The sequence below is a fragment of the Lithobates pipiens genome, unplaced genomic scaffold, assembly GCF_037356315.1.
Source record: "Lithobates pipiens isolate NorthernLeopardFrog02 unplaced genomic scaffold, aLitPip1_a1.2 Scaffold_8, whole genome shotgun sequence".
Lineage (NCBI taxonomy): Eukaryota > Metazoa > Chordata > Amphibia > Anura > Ranidae > Lithobates > Lithobates pipiens.
The window spans coordinates 680,108,885-680,125,676 of NW_027507903.1; the positions used below are offsets into that span (position 1 = coordinate 680,108,885).

The 16,792-nt window shown below is 44.5% G+C and overlaps 1 protein-coding gene and 1 long non-coding RNA gene across 2 annotated transcripts in view; both read right to left on the reverse strand.

Annotated features, from left to right (window-relative positions):
* Positions 1-1,009: 1,009 nt before the first annotated feature.
* LOC143962079 (uncharacterized) overlaps positions 1,010-16,792 on the reverse strand; it is a 56,310-nt gene continuing 40,527 nt past the window's right edge. The window contains exon 2 of the long non-coding RNA XR_013270621.1: positions 1,010-4,346. This is a non-coding gene — a long non-coding RNA (uncharacterized LOC143962079). The remainder of the gene's footprint in view (positions 4,347-16,792) is intronic.
* Positions 7,098-7,878, reverse strand: LOC143962076 (E3 ubiquitin-protein ligase TRIM8-like). The gene has a single exon (XM_077471409.1). It carries the CDS (start codon positions 7,820-7,822, stop codon positions 7,118-7,120), a length of 705 nt encoding a protein of 234 aa, XP_077327535.1. The 5' UTR covers positions 7,823-7,878; the 3' UTR covers positions 7,098-7,117.

Here is a 16,792-nt window from a genome sequence, read left to right on the forward strand (position 1 = left end):
TTGGCGCTGTAACCGAGCTAAGGGCACTTTACAACACTTATGGTGGGAATGTGACCTAATTCAACCTTATTAGACTCAAGTGACTAGCATTATAAAACAAATAACCGATACAAAGATCCCACTAGACGCAAAATGCTGTTTATTACACATTACTAACCTCTCGATGAAAAATTATAATAAATCGCTGACGAGATTCCTACTTACAGCCGCAAAGGCGGTCGTACCTAGATACTGGAGAGATACTACGACCCCCTCAATCAAGGAATGGCTGGGAGAGGTACGTCATCTTCACAAAATGGAAGAGATTAGGGCTATAGCACACGAAAGCATAGACAAGTACACTGATACCTGACAACCCTGGGTCATTTTTATATATTACTCTACATACGCCTCCCTGACACAAACCTGATGAGGGAGTGTCGCTAAGGACCCGGCCTGTCATTACCCTCTCTTTCTTTATAGACAACCACATCCTCTCTTTTTCCTTTTCATGGTGCCGGCCTTGAGAAAGGCTGCCACTTCTTATCTATCTTCTTTCACCACTTCTGGCTCTTTGATCACAATTCGCATGGTGTAACATCATCTGTATACTGTTATAAATGAAAATATGCCTAATAAGGCTTTTGTAATGCTTTAATGTTTGTGTTTAGGTTTTATCTGTTACGCTATGAATGGCAATGTGTCTAACCCTTTTACAAGGGGATTCTTTCCTATATATGGATGTGACTACTAGATTAATAGGATCTTTGTTGATCCGCTCGAGCATTACATTGATGTCTGACTATGGAAAGTTATCTGACAGAAGCTGATCGGCCACCACTGAAACCAAGATATCTAACAATGTGAGTCTGTAACTACTGTGGCTGAATTGTTGTCCAATCAGGCGGTTGCATCTGCAATTATTATGTTTTGTTACTATGTATTGTAACTGGATATTTCTTTAATAAACTCTAACTGTTAAAAATAAATAAAATAATAATAATAATAATAATAATAATAATAATAATAATAATTTCATAAAGAATCTTTATTTCACATTAACATTTCATTTCCTAATTCTCCCCCATCACCAGGACACATCTAGTGATTATAATACACCATCACATGATACATTATATTAGGATCCATTATAAAAGAGATCCCATAGAATTCTATTGGTGATCCATTCTATGGGGACACATTATATTGGGGACACATTCCAGTTCTAGTAATCATACATTATTATAGTGATATCATTATATTAGTGATAAATCCCATTATTTCTTTCATTAGTAAATCTCGGGATCATTTCTTCATATATTTCCTCTGAGATTTTTCCATCGATTTTCATCTCTTTCTATTTGTAGATCTATTATTCATTTCTATTTCTTCACACAATAAAATAATCAATAGAATAAACTCATTGTAAATGTATTAATAATAAGGAATTATGCTGTCTACACATTATATTCCCATAGATAGATAGAGATAGATTTGTTCATAAAGGGCAGTACAGTACACCTCTATCTGTACTTTCCACATTGGGTCCCTCGGTAGCCATTTCCCTACTATGACATCACAGCTCGGACACAGACAATAAGTCATATTACACTCTGTGCTCTCTCTCAGCTCCGGCACTCTATACAATTCTTCACCGTCCCATCTCACTATACACAGTGCTCATGTACTGGGAGGAGCCATTCAAATGAATGCCCCGCCCCTTCTGTAGGTGACCCAAGAGCCGTACACACCCACTTATACTTTCCTTTATTGTTCCTCCATCAAAGTTCTCATTAAGTCCCCAGTTTCCTGGGTATTGAAGGATCATGTGACCTTCTCCCAGCATGAAGTGTTCAGGCCTGAGCAGCCAATCACAGAACTTACATACCGTCACATGATGGAGGGGTGATGTCATCAATCCTGTGCAAGCTCCGACATAACCCACCATGTATCTTACATGGGTGAGGACTCAGGGCTCTAACATGGATTGATGGGGGGCTATAAAAGGGGGTAGAAGTGGGCCGGGGGGCTGTGACTGCCCTAAGTGAGCAAATGACAAAGAGACTTATTAATGTAACTTGGAACCCTAAAGTAGCGTGACACATAAAGGGTCCCTAAGTAATATGACATACTTGGGGCCCCCAGGCAGAGATAGGACAAGAAAAAAAGGCCAACATGTGCCCCCCATGAACTGTGAACTACTTCATCACCATAGATTGCAGGTTCCTCCCATTTCTGTGCACCCCCTGATGAAGCCCCCAAGGTGGCCGTATCTTTTACAAAACGCTTAGCCTGGCCCCGTCCCCCAGACCTTTCAAAGTATTTGGGGCCCCCAGACAATGTTATATCATCCAGATTCCTGGCAATGTGACCTATTTGTGGGCCTCAGACAATGTCACCTACTATGTGGCCCCTGGCTTTCCTCAGATACTTTCAAAAAGATAAAGTGACGGGTAAAATGACAGATTAGCAGCACTGCTGGGCACTGATAGATGACACTGATAGATGGCACTGAAAGGCACTGATTAGCAGCACTGCTGGGCACTAAGGGGACCGATGCCCCTCTAAAAGAAGCCGGTTAGCAGCTTTCTTCTTTTCTTAACACTGACAGCGTGAGGGGGAAATAAGCTGTTGCGGCTCCTGTTTACTTCCGTGATCAGTTGTCATTGGCTGACAGCTGATCACATGGTAAAGGGCGCGTTGTGATTGGCCCTTTACCCAATTTTTGATCAGCCGAGTCCCATCACTAAACCTGGTTTCAAAATATCAACCAAATTGTTTTCTTTGTTCCTCCCAAGACCTTCTGCTCTCTAGTTCCCTCATCACCTCCTCCTATGCTTTCCTCCATGACTTCTCCAGAGCCTCTCCCATCCTCTGGAACTCAGTACCCCAATCTGTCTGACTATCTCCTACTAATAACTATACATTTATTTTCTCCATCAGCCCATCCCCCACAGTTATTACCTTTTGTATCTTTTGACCCTCCCGCTTAGATTGTAAGCTCTAATGATCAGGACCCTCTGATTCCTCCTGTATTACACTCTAATTGGAATGTCTGCCACTATGTTGTAAAGTTCTGGCGTAAACTGCCGGCCCTGTATTATAATAATAATAATAATAATAATAATTTCATAGAGAAGAATATTTATTTCCCAATAACTTTTCCTTTCCTAATTCCTCCCCCATCACCAGGACACATCTAGCGATTATAAGATACAACATCACAATGATACATTATATTAGGATCCATTATAAAAGTCATCCCATAGATCAGCTGTCATTGGCTGACATCTGGTCACATGGTAAAGGGCTCGTTGTGATTGGCTCTTTACCCGATCTGTGATCAGCCGAATGCCAAGGGGGGGCGGGCAGTGTGAGAATGGGAGGATGTACATGGACGCCCTCCCGGCATTTTAAGACAGCGCTGTAGCTGTCTGTCGGCTATATTGTGGGCACCAAGTGGTTAAATCTGCCCAGCAACAAATCCCCCGCAGCCCATTTTTTTTTATACGGTATAAAAACCTGCGGAAAGCCCATAAGTAAGGCTGAAAAGCCCCCTGCATAGGTGTGAATGGAGCCTTAGGCTGGGATGAGACTTGTGGGATGCGGGAACCAGTGCGATTCCTGTGCGGGTTCCCTCATCACACCTCAATCACCGGACGGTCACACTGACATCTGAGAACCGCTGCGGGGGGTCAATGGAAAGTTAATGACACCCCCAGATCACTTCGCAGATCGCAGTGCAAACGCTGAAATGGTGCAGGAATCGGATTGTATAGATGTGACACCCAATGTGATCCGATTCCAGTGAGGACCAAAAAAAGGGTCCGGCACCATTCTGGTGTGAATGTGATTTCAGTCACACAGTTTGTACGGCTGAATTCACATCACACAGACATGACATGTGATCTGCACAGCAATGTGATCCCAGCCTTAGAGAGATTTCCTCTCACTTCCTGTCCTGGTGACACCAATACAAGGAGGGAGAGAAATCTGTACAGGGACACAGACATATAAACATCTGACAGGGGCTCTAATCCTTCCCCTTCCTTATTATACTAAACATATCATTCTTATTTCAGTCTGTGTTCCTGTTGGAGAGTTCCCCTCATTTCCTGTCTAGATAAATGTTGTCACCGGGACAGGAAGTGAGGGGAAATCTCTATAATGGAGCCCCGGATAGAAGAAAATACCTGACAGGGGCTCTAATCCTTCCCCTTCCTTATTATACTAAACATATCATTCTTATTTCAGTCTGTGTTCATGTTGGAGAGTTCCCCTCATTTCCTGTCTAGATAAATGTTGTCACCGGGACAGGAAGTGAGGAGAAATCTCTGTAATGGAGCCCCGGATAGAAGAAAAAAAACCTGACAGGGGATCTAATCCTGACTCACTCTGCTTAAAAACAATCTGGGCTCTCTGATCACATTTTTTTCTTCCATTAATAAATCTCTAAATGACGTCTTCATAGATTTCCTCTCAGATTGTTCCATTTATTTCCATCTCTTTGTAGAATAGATTGTATGGAGGGGGAGGGGCAGAGAGCAGAGGTGACCCCATCCTATCCCATCACAGTGACCCCACCCCCCCTCTATGTCTGATCATGGCTGCCCCTCCCCCATACAGAGGGACCACATGTGGGGGAGGGGCAGGGGGAGGAGATGGCTGGTGTTAAATACTGTGACAAAACACAGAAAGTATTATGTCAGATTGTTATGGGAGAGATAGATAGATAGATAGATAGATAGATAGATAGATAGATAGATAGATAGATAGATAGATAGATTTCTTACTGACCAATAGGAGCATGTTATTGTTTACTCCAATAATTGGACAGATATTCTACCCAATCACAGCGATCAGTAAGAAATCTCACATTTATTTATAGTAGAAAAACTTGCAGGAAGCCCCGCCCACTTCTATATACTATTGGATGAATATTAAATGAATTCCCCTCCTTCTTCTGACATCACCAGACTGTGGGCGGAGTTCTCACATCTCCCGCCTCCCCCCACATATCTTTATACAACCTTCCCATACACATATCCCAGCATGGAGGGGCTCAGTGAAGGTGGTGGTGAAGGTGTGGAGGTGTCGGATCGGGTCACACAGATCATAAAAGGAGATCCGCCCGGCCTCATAATCCAGATATATCCTGACTCTGTTACTGGAGGGATTGGTGGGTAAGAGGATCTCTTTACTGTCATGTATCACTTTATACTGATCATCTTCCCTGTCCAATCCCCAGGACTTCTTATTATCTCCAATCTCTGACTCCCCCCCTCTCCTCTCTATACTGGGGTAACACATCCCGACTCTCCATCCATCTGCCCCCCCGACATCCACTTCCCAGTAATGTCTCCCTGAGGAGAAACTCCGACTGCTCAACACCTGAGACCAACCCTGGAATCTCTCTGGTGTTTCTGGGTAATTCTGGTCTATATCTGACCAGGATACAGTTTTCCTGTCATCTGATATCTGTAGATAATTATAAGCTGTGTTTCCATCCAGTAATATGTCTGCAGCTCCCTGTATATAGGAGTATACATTTACCTCTGTTATTATATCAGATAAACCTGTGTGTAAGACCCCTGCCACATCCAGACCCCCTCCATCATGGAGGAGCTCCTCATGTCTCTCTCTGTCCTCATTATCTCCATCCTCAGTATCACACAAGTCACCTGTGTCTGATTCCTGTAAGACAGTCAGTGGATCCGTCACGTTACACAGCTCCTCAATGTGACGCAACTTCCTGGACAGCTCCTCCTTCTTTATTTCCAGATCCCGGATGGAGATGGAGATCCGCTCTGCCCTCCCGGAGATGTCCCTCAGGGCTCTCTTCTCCAGGTCTTCCAGACGTCTCCTGAGATTAGACATGTGCAATTTGTTTAGTTCCAAATTCGTTTTTTAACGAATTTTGACAAATTTTTCTAATTTTTCAATTTCCGAAATTTTTAATTCTGAATTTTCAAATTTCCAAGTTTCTTATTTTGAATTTCCGAATTTACAATTTCTGAGTTTCAAATATCAGAATTTCGAATATCTGAGTTTCAAATTTAGAATTTCCAAATTTAAATTTGGACATTTTGAATTTTCAAATTTCAAATTTCTGAGTTTTGAATTTTGAATTTCTGAGTTTCGAATTTCTGAGATTCAAATTTAGAATTTCCGAGTTTCTATTTTTTAAATTCCAAATTTCCAAAACCAAAATTTAAGAAATTTGATATTTCCAAAATCAAAATTTAAGAAATTTGATATTTCCAAAATTCAAATTTGAAATTTTGAAAACTTGAAATTTTGAAAACTTGAAATTTTGAAAACTTGAAATTTTGAAAACTTGAAATTTTGAAAACTTGAAATTTTGAAAACTTGAAATTTTGAAAACTTGAAAATTTTAAATTTCGAAAATTCAAAATTTTGGAAATTCGGAAATTCAAAAAATTTGAAATGAGAAAATTATAAAATTTTAAATTTCATAAATTTGAAAATGATAAAATTTGGAAATTTGAAATTCCAAAAGTAAGAATCAAAATTTGAAAATTCAAAAGAATGAAAATCTGAAAACCTGAAAATCTGAAATAATAAATATTAAATTATAGGTAGTGGAATTTTCTTTCAAATTTAGCTGTTAGTGAACGTTACGAGTATGAATTTATCCAAAGTTACGAATTATCTGAAATAACAAATTTAAACAAAAGGAAAGTAGCAATCTAATAATAATAAATAGCAATAATAATAACAAAACCTTTTTACTATTAATTATTAATATGTTCCATTCCATTTGTTTAGATGCAACATTCATTATTTCAGATAATTCATAACTTCAGATACATTTGTATTCATTACTTTCACTAACAGCCAAATTTGAAAGGAAATTCCAATACCTATAATTTAATAGTTATTATTTCAAATTTTACAGATTTTCTTGCTTTTTTTTCTCATTTGCAAATTTTTGGATTTTCAAATTTTTGAATTCCGAAAATTCAGAAATGGAAATTCCAAAATTGGAAAATTCAGAAATTCAGGAATTCAGAATTCAAAATTTGGATTTTCAATTTCCGAATTTTCTCATTTCCGAATTTCAAATAAAAGCAAAAAAAGAATGAAAAGAAAACAAATAACTTTTTAGTGCAAATGTCTACCTGAGATCTCTAAACAGGGCAGTGACTCTCTCGGTGTCACCAGCGGCTTCTTCTTCTACTTTCCTCCGGTGTTCCTGCAGACTCTGGACTCTTTCCTCCGTCTCCTCTCTCTTTGTCAGAAGTTTCTGCAGAACATTCCTCATTGTCTTCTTCTTCTTCTCAGAAGCCTCATCCAGTGTCTCCACCCGGTGTCCCCGATGTTCTCCAGCCAAACTGCAGGACACACAGATACAGGCGTTATCTTTGGTACAAAAATACTTCAAAACTTCCTTATGGACGGAGCATTTCCTGCTCTCCATGGACAAGGTGGGGTCACATAAGACGTGTTCTGGGGACTTTTTGTGGACTCTCAGGTGTTTATCACACAAAGAAACCTCACAGAGCAGACAGGATCTAACAGCAGGTACAGGAGAGTCCACACAGTAAGTACAGAAGACCCCGGACTCCTCTTGATCTGGATGAGTAGACAGGAAAGTCTCTGCTATGTTACGTAGTTTCATGTTCTTCTGCAGTGCAGGCCGATCCGGAAACTTCTCTCTGCATTCAGGACAGGAATATCCTCCAGACCCCCCCTGTGTATCCAGCACACCATCAATACAGACCCGGCAGAAGTTGTGACCACATCTCAGGGTTACAGGATCCGTATAAATGTTCAGACAGACGGAACATTCCAACTCAGCTCTCAGATCACCAGACGCCATCGCTGACAGCAGAAGAGAAACTAAACTGAAAGTCTCTGACACGGGAGAGAAATGTGGATGGGGGAGGGGTGACGTCCTCCTACACAGGGTGAGGCTGGATGAATATTATAGGACACGGAGATCAGAGTACAGAAGGGAGGAGATTCGTTTTGCAGTAGTAATGAGAATTATACCTCCCAACATTAGAAGAGAGAAAGAGGGAAAGACGGATGTGGAGAAGACATGCGGAGCACTAAGTGCAATGACATGAAAAGTGGAGATGACTACATCATGATGAAAAGGAAATTGGTCATATAACCATCTGAAGATTTACCCCCCTTCATGGCCAGGCCATTTTTTGCAATATGACACTGTGTTACTTTAACTGACAATTGGGTCGTCATGAAACACTGTACATACAATCAATATATAGCAATTTTCCCACAAAGCTTCTTCGGGCGGTATTTGATCATCACTGCATTTTTAGCGCTATAAAATAAAAAAATATATTTTTTTTAATGTTTTTTTTATATTTTTTTTAGTTTTTGTTATAAAACATATCCAATAAAAACATTTTAAAAATCTAATTTCTTCATCAATTTAGTCTAATATGTATTCTGCTACATGTTTTTGGTAAAAAAAATCCCAATAAGTGTGTATTGATTGGTTTGCAGAAACGCTAAAGTGTCTACAAACTATGAGATAGATCAGGGGTAGGCAACCCCCTGCATGGGCGCCGGTGTCCTGTTGAATAATGTCTCTCATAGAAAAATGCATCCTATGCACTGCGCATGCGCAGCACATCACATCACTTTAGCTGATATCCTGATCAGCTGGTGTGACGTATCGACTGGGCATGCTCAGTTCGTCAGATGCATTTTCCAATGAGAGGCCAGCAACAGAGAGCGACGAGGAGAGAGAATCTAAATGTAAGATTCTGCCTTACTCTCCGCGCATGCACGCAACGTCGTAGGGTCCAAAAACGCTTGTTATTAGACGGATTGTGGGGTGATCTTGTAGCTTTCATTTCTAGATGTGGACGGTGATTGTTTCTGGATGTGGATGGTGGTTGTTTCTGGATGAGGATGGTGGTTGTTTCTGGATGTGGACGGTGGTTGTTTCTGGATGTGGACGGTGGTTGTTTCTGGATGTGGACGGTGGTTGTTTCTGGATGTGGACGGTGGTTGTTTCTGGATGTGGACGGTGGTTGTTTCTGGATGTGGACGGTGGTTGTTTCTGGATGTGGACGGTGGTTGTTTCTGGATGTGGACGGTGGTTGTTTCTAGATGTGGACGGTGGTTGTTTCTGGATGTGGACGGTGGTTGTGTCTGGATGTGGACGGTGGTTGTTTCTGGATGTGGACGGTGGTTGTTTCTGGATGTGGACGGTGGTTGTTTCTGGATGTGGACGGTGGTTGTGTCTGGATGTGGACGGTGGTTGTTTCTGGATGTGGACGGTGGTTGTTTCTGGATGAGGACGGTGGTTGTTTCTGGATGTGGACGGTGGTTGTTTCTGGATGTGGACGGTGGTTGTTTCTGGATGAGGACGGTGGTTGTTTCTGGATGTGGACGGTGGTTGTTTCTGGATGTGGACGGTGGTTGTGTCTGGATGTGGACGGTGGTTGTTTCTGGATGTGGACGCTGGTTGTTTCTGGATGTGGACGGTGGTTGTTTCTGGATGTATTTGGTCTTTTCTTTTTTTTTTTTCGTAAATTTTTATTGATAAGAATGGTACATGACAATGAAAATATCGTAAGATAAACAAAGACATTTTTTGAAAAGGGGGGTAAGAGTCAGAAGGGTGCAGATACATTGACAGTTAAAAGCTTTGTGAACATATTACTCCTTGCAGGAAACGGAGGCCACACCTATCTCCCCCAAAAGAAGGAGAAGGAGGTGGCCTCACCTGGATGGATCTGCGGATAGTATGGCATCATGCTGCCCTTTTAGGGGAGCCACGGCCATATAAGGAACATGCATAAGATACAACAGGCGACTAAAGGGAAGGGGGGGAAGGGGGGGTGCGTAACTTGCCGAGTCCGGTACAGCAGTCTGCACCTGGGGGGGGGGAGGAGCCCAACCGGAGATGAGATTGTGGTGCTGAAGAAAAGAAGGTGCGTTGTTTTGTAAACCATATATTAAATTATCACGATATAGTATAGTTCGCTGGTTGGTCTTTTCTTAGATGGTGGAAGTTGCACATTGTCGTGAATACAGTACATTTATACAACACTGTAAAGGAACACTCCACTGGGGGGACATCTAGAGGGGGAAATCTGATTTATGGAGGGGCTCTGCTGGGGGACATCAGATTTATGGAGAGCCTCCGCTGAGGAGACATCTGATTTATGGAGGAACTCCGCTGGGGGAAATATGATTTATGGAGGGGCTGTGCTGGGGGCATCTGATTTATGGAGGGGGTCTGCTGGGGGACATCTGATTCATGGAGGGGCTCTGTTGATGAACATCTGATTTATGGAGGGGCTCCGCTGTTGGACATCTGATTTATGGAGGGGCTCCGCTGGGGAACATCTGATTTATGCAGGGGGTCTGCTGGGGACATCTGATTTATGGAGGGGCTCCGCTGAGGGACAACTGATTTATGGAGGGGCTCTGCTGAGGGACATCTGATTTATGGAGGGAATCTGCTGGGGTACATCTGATCTATGGAGGGAATCTGCTGGGGTACATCTGATTTATGGAGGGGCTCCGCTGTGGGACATCTGATTTATGGAGGGGCTCCGCTGGGGGACATCTGATTTATGGAGGGAATCTGCTGGGGGACATCTGATTTATGGAGGGGCTCCGCTGGGAGACATCTGATTTATGGAGGGGCTCCCCTGAGGAGACATCTGATTTATGGAGGGGCTCTGCTGGAGGACCCCCCTGTGGCAGGAGAGAGGGAGTGTGGTCAGGCAGGTCAGGAGGCCCTGGGGAGTTTGCTGCGGGGACTCAAGGATCTAGTGCAAAAGTTTGAGCAGCGGGGTGTGGGCGGGCCAGCTCACGCGTGGTCCCAGGCGCATACGCCTGTGTCCGGCACAGCTGGGGGGGTGACTGGGGTGCAGGCCGCCCCCGCCAGTTCCGTTGGGTCATCGGTTGTTGAGCTGTTAACGGCCCAGCCGGGCCCTGGCGGATGGGGGCACGGTAAAACAGGCTGACAAGACTGCTGACTCAGTCTGTTTGGCGGATACGGTGAAGAGTGAGGTATACGTCTGCTTTGAGGGCCCCCTCTGAGCACACCTGAAGGCCGAGGTGAAGGAGAAGATTTGGAAAGGTGAGTACATCGAAATTTTCACCTTGTTGCCGCTGGAGAAGTTCAATCTGGATAGGTTGAAGCCCTAGGAACGGAAGAAGGAGGATGAGAAGAAGCGTCGGTATAGGTTAATCCCGCGCACATTTGCCAACTGGCTACAGGCATTCGCGATCCTGGTGAGCATCGTGGGAGGGCGGACACCGGAGCACTGTTTGGCGCTGTTCGTGTATTTGGAAGCCATCAGCGAAGCACACAGGACATATGGTGGTACGGCTTGGCTTCGCTATGATGAGCAGTTTAGACAACGTATGGCAGTCTGACTGTCTCTTCACTGGGATCACAAGGACATTAGCCTGTGGATGAAGCTCATGACAGCGGCGCGGGCTCCTAACCCGTTTTTTTCAGCCGGGGGTCGGAAGTTCGACAACCTCAGGGCAGCCGACCGAGAAACGTTGGGGTTTTTGCTGGCAGTGTAACGCAGGCACCTGCAAGTTTGGGGCCAACTGTCGGTTCAAGCACTTATGTTCCGGTTGCGGGGGTACGCACGCTCTCTCTAAGTGTTTCAAGAAGGGGAGCGGGCATCCCGGAGATATTGCGCATAAGAGGGACGACGCCGGTGTGAGTGGAAAGGATGTTGCCTTTCCTCAGTAGATACCCCGACCGGGCGGGAGCAAAATTGTTGGAAGACGGATTTACTTCTGGTTTCAAGATCCCCTGTACTTTGACCTCGGCTCCACCCCTGGCTAAGAATTTGAAGTTCGCATTGCAAAACCCAGCTGTTGTTGCTGCAAAACTAGGCAAGGAGGAAGCCCATTCAGTGAGGTGCCTTTCCCGGACCTGGTGGTTTCGCCTCTCGGTGTGGTGCCAAAGAAGGATCCATCACTTGTCGTTCCCAAAAGGGGGTTCTGTGAACGACGCTATCCCCCCGGAGGAGTGTGAGGTGACATACATTTCTTTTGATGCAGCAATTGCTTGGGTTCAGCGCTACGGCCGGGGGGCCTTGATGGCGAAGTCAGACATCGAGGAGGGACGAGAGGCGACCAGTCTCTTTCGACCTGCTTCGTGCCCTGAGTCGGGCTGTGGTAGGGGTTTGTAGTTCGGCCAATGAGCAAACGCTTTTCCGGGCGGCTTTTGCCCTCGCCTTCTTTGGGGCTTTCCGGATTAGCAAACTGGTCAGCCCGTCAAAACGGGCTGCGGGGGGTTTGGCACGGGAGGATGCGGAACTGGGCCAGGCTGGGGTTAGAATCTGGATTCGGCGGTCAAAGACCGACCAGGAGGGTAGAGGGTTACAATGGAGTTGGCCAGGATAGGGGAGGTGGCAATCTGCCCTGTTAGGTCTGTGGAAAGCTTCCTGGCGGTGCGGCCGACGGTCTCGGGCCCATTCTTACTGCATTTGGATGGCGCTTACCTGTCCAAGTTTCAGTTTGTGACAGTTTTTCGTAAGTGCGTGGTGGCGGCAGGTTTTGACCCAACAAATTTTTCCTCTCACTCCTTCAGGATTGGGGCTGCCACCGAGGCTTCCAGAGCGGGGTTGGGAGTCGAGGCGGTTAGGCGACTTGGGAGGTGGGACTCGGACAGGTTTAAATTGTATGTCCGTCCACAGCTGTTAGATTAATGGAAATTTTTTTTCTTAGTTTCATGTTTTGGGCTAGGGGGTTAGGATGGGTTTGTTAGTGTTTTTTTCACGTGTTAATCTTTTTTTCTCCTCAGGTTATGAAGTGGGCTTGGGATGGATACTGGGACACTCATACGTTTTTTGGGGAGCAAAGAGAGCGGATATGCGGCCGAACCGAGACAGGAGGCGCAAATTCACTGGATCGGGATCCCTGGCATGAGGTGGAACAGGGTGCTTGGAGAAGTGCATAGGTTTTCATGCCTGGACAGGTCACCCGATGTGTTGCTTTTTCATGTGGGGGGCAATGACATGGGGGCCAGGTCGATAAGAGATCTTATCCGGGACATAAAATGCGTTTTTTTACGGTTAAAAGTTGCTTACCCTAATATGGTTATGGTGTGGTCGGACATGGTGGGCAGGATGGCTTGGAGGTGGGCCCTATCGGACAAGAAGGTAGACAGGGCCAGGGTGAAGGTCAACAAGGAGGTCAGCAAGTTCTTCATCAGAAATGGGGGCCTTGCAGTCAGACATAGGGAATTAGAAATGGAAACGTGGAGGTATTTGAGGAGCGATGGCGTTCATTTGAATGACATTGGGACGGATCTGTGGACGTTAGGCTTGCAGGAGGGCATTCAGCGAGGGCTGCGAGTGTGGAGGTGCCCAAAAGGGTAAGGCTTTACCCCTTTCGGGCTGTGGCGGTTCTTTGGGATTTTTAAGGTAATAATGGGAGGTACGTGTAGTAAACTGTTGTACCCATCCATGGATGGGGGTGGTTTAATGGTACTTCCAGGTTATGAGGGGTTAACCTGGAAGGGTTAAAAGGGGTAGGTCACTGTGACGACTTGGGTATAGCCTCCGACACAGGGGATTCTGTCTGGAGGTCAAGAGGTCAAAAGTTCAAAGTCGTTCGCAGTGACCAGTATGTTATTATGCTACTACCCATGACCCGTTTAAAGGCTGGGAAGGTTTAGGGCCGGTTCACACTGCGACGCGAGGCGAGGCGACACGGCTCGCCTCGCCTCGCTCCCACAAGTCGTCCCCATTGAGTACAATGGAACCGTTCTGAGAGGAGCGACTCGAGTCGCTCCGACTCAGAAAAAAGGTTCCTGTACTACTTCGGGGCGACTTCGGGGGCGACTTGCATTGACTTCTATGCAGAAGTCCTCTGCAAGTCGCCGCTGACCCCCCCTGCAAGTCGCGGCGAGGAAGTCGGAGACGCCTCGCCGCGGCTCGCAGTGTGAACCGGCCCTTACGGTTATTTTAAAGTTATTTATGTTATTTATGAAACAGATTTGTTAAATAAATTACGGCCAGATGGCCATTTAATCCATATGTAGTCCAGTCGTTTGTTTAAGGTGGGTTACGGGAAGTGTTTAAGGGAAATTGGAGGAGTAAAAGGTATATAATACACTGGGCTTAGAGATGTCATGTGCTAGTATTGCAAAAAAAAATAGTTTGTATACACACAGCAAACACACGATCACCTATTCCAAATGTATTATTTTCACTGCAATTGAATACATTGCACAATTATTAATAATAAGTAAAATTAAAGATGTTAAAAATGAATTTACCCTGGATTCCCTGAGCTAGAATGAAACCATCAAGCAAAAAGTTGTTTGAGCTCCAATGCTGCCTTTTCCAGTGTACAGTATGAAGTGCAGTGCTCGGCACAGTGGGAGGAGCTTTACATTAAGGAAACCCAAGCTGAGTATAGGTTCTGTAAGTTCTGTATGTAAGATGTAGTAACAAGGTGTAAAGTCAATGTGGTTTCACAACATATAACACACCATATCTCTGCAACCAAAGCGGCACAAACGTTTATTTTTGCAGCACAAACCAGCACAAAAGCTGCACAAATGAATGTCGCGTTTGTTTTTCAAATTCGGTAACGTGGGGTGCAAAGTGGGCGGGATTTCAGCAACTATAACGCACAATATCTCCGCAACCAAAGCGGCACAAAAGTTTTTTTTTTTTTTACGGCACAAACCAGCACAAACGCGGCACAAATGAATGGCGCATTTGTTTTTCAAATTCGGTAACGTGGGGTGCAAAGTGGGTGGGGTTTCACAACATATAACGCACAATATCTCCGCAACCAAAGCAGCACAAACGTTTATTTTTGCAGCACAAACCAGCACAAACGAATGGCGCGTTTGTTTTTCAAATTCGGTAACGTGGGGTGCAAAGTGGGCAGGGTTTCACAACATATAACACACAATATCTCCACAACCAAAGCGGCACAAATGTTTATTTTTGCAGCACAAACCAGCACAAACGTGGCACAAACAAATGGCGTGTTTGTTTTTCAAATTCAGCAACGTGGGGTGCAAAGTGGGTGGGGCTTGCATTAAATTGAATGTTTAATATCTCAGAAACCGAACAGGCACAATTTTTCAGCCACTGTTTAACAGGAGCGTTTAATTACAATTTTTGATGTAATGCTTTGCAGCAGGGCTCATTCCTGCACCACAACTAGAGTATATGGGAGAAGTTGCATTGTCATGGCACCAGCACCAGTGCCTAAGGCCCAATTTTTCGGCCCCTGTTTAACAATTTTTCAGCTCCTGTTTCAGCCCCATATACAACTAGAGTATATGGGAGAGGTTGCAGTGTCGTGGCACCAGTGCCTAAGGCCCAATTTTTCAGCCCCTGTTTAACAGGGGCATGTAATTACAATTCTTGATATAATATTTCACAGCAGGGCCCGTTCCTGTGCCCACCAAGAGTTAAATGTGAGGACTTATAGTGTTGTGGCACCAGCACCACAACCACCAAAGGTCAATTTTTCTACCACTGTTCTACAATGGCATGTAATTACAATTCTTGATATAATCGTTCACAGCAGGGCGCTCCAGCGCCCACCAAGAGTCACTTTGAGGGCTTACAATGGTGTGGCAAAACCAACACCTTGTTCCGCCATTTCTGCAGAGCATTTAGGGCAGGCCCCTACTTTCAAACATCCAACTTACAAACGTCTGCTACTTACAAACTGAAGGAGACAACAGCAAGTGAGATGAAAATAGACGGACAGCAAAACAAATTATACAGGGGTGATAACCCTTCCCTATGTTTTCCAAAAAGCTTAAAAATAGTTTTTTTGACTGGAGCTACACTTAAAAAATATACCAGTTGAAAATTACAAACAGATTCAACTTAACACAACAAACCTACACAGTCCCTATTTTGTTTGCATCGCCTGTATACTGCTGTTCTGAGTATATAAGGCCTGGGGGCCACACGCATTTCCTTTTTTTAATATGGGTACGGGGTTCCCCTTAATATTCGTACAAGACCCAAAGTGGCAGGTAATGGGCAGGGGGGGCTACCCATGCCATTTTTCTCAATGATTTTCATCCATATTGCCAGAACCAGATATAACATTAAAACCGCAAGCAGCTTTAAATGGTGTTATTTCCGTTGAATGTCATTTTGTGCAGGGACTGTTCTAAACACGGGAAACACATTCCACTTCACAGGCATACTACAGACACCCCCCAGGCACCATATTTAAAGGAATATTTCACATTTTTTCACTTTAATCGTCATTAAAATCAGTGCTCCCGCCAAAACGGCCATTTTTAAAAACATTTTAGGCATTGACCCATGTCCCCTGGGGCAGGAGCCAGGTCCCCAAACCCTTTTTAGGACAGTATCTTGCATATTAGCCATTAAAATTAGCACTTTTTATTTAGAACGTTTGAGTCCCATAGACTTCAATGGGGTTCTAAAGTTTGCACGAGTTTGCAGAGACATACCGGATACACAGAGATATACCGAGGTACACGGAGAAATACCGGATACACAGAGACATACCGAGTACACAGAGACATACCGGGTATACAGAGACATAGCGGGTACACAGAGAAAAATACCGGATACACAGAGACATACCGAGTACACAGAGACATACCGAGTACACCGAGACATACCGGGTACACAGAAACATACCGGATACACAGAGACATACCGGATACACAGAGACATACCGGATACACAGAGACATACCGGATACACAGAGACATACCGAGGTACACGGAGAAATATCTGATACACAGAGACATACCGAGTACACAGAGACATACCGGGTATACAGAGACATACCGGATACACAGAGACATACC

Excerpts from the sequence above, each read along its gene's own strand:
- LOC143962076 (XM_077471409.1), bottom strand. The coding sequence starts at position 7,822 with ATGGCGTCTGGTGATCTGAGAGCTGAGTTGGAATGTTCCGTCTGTCTG.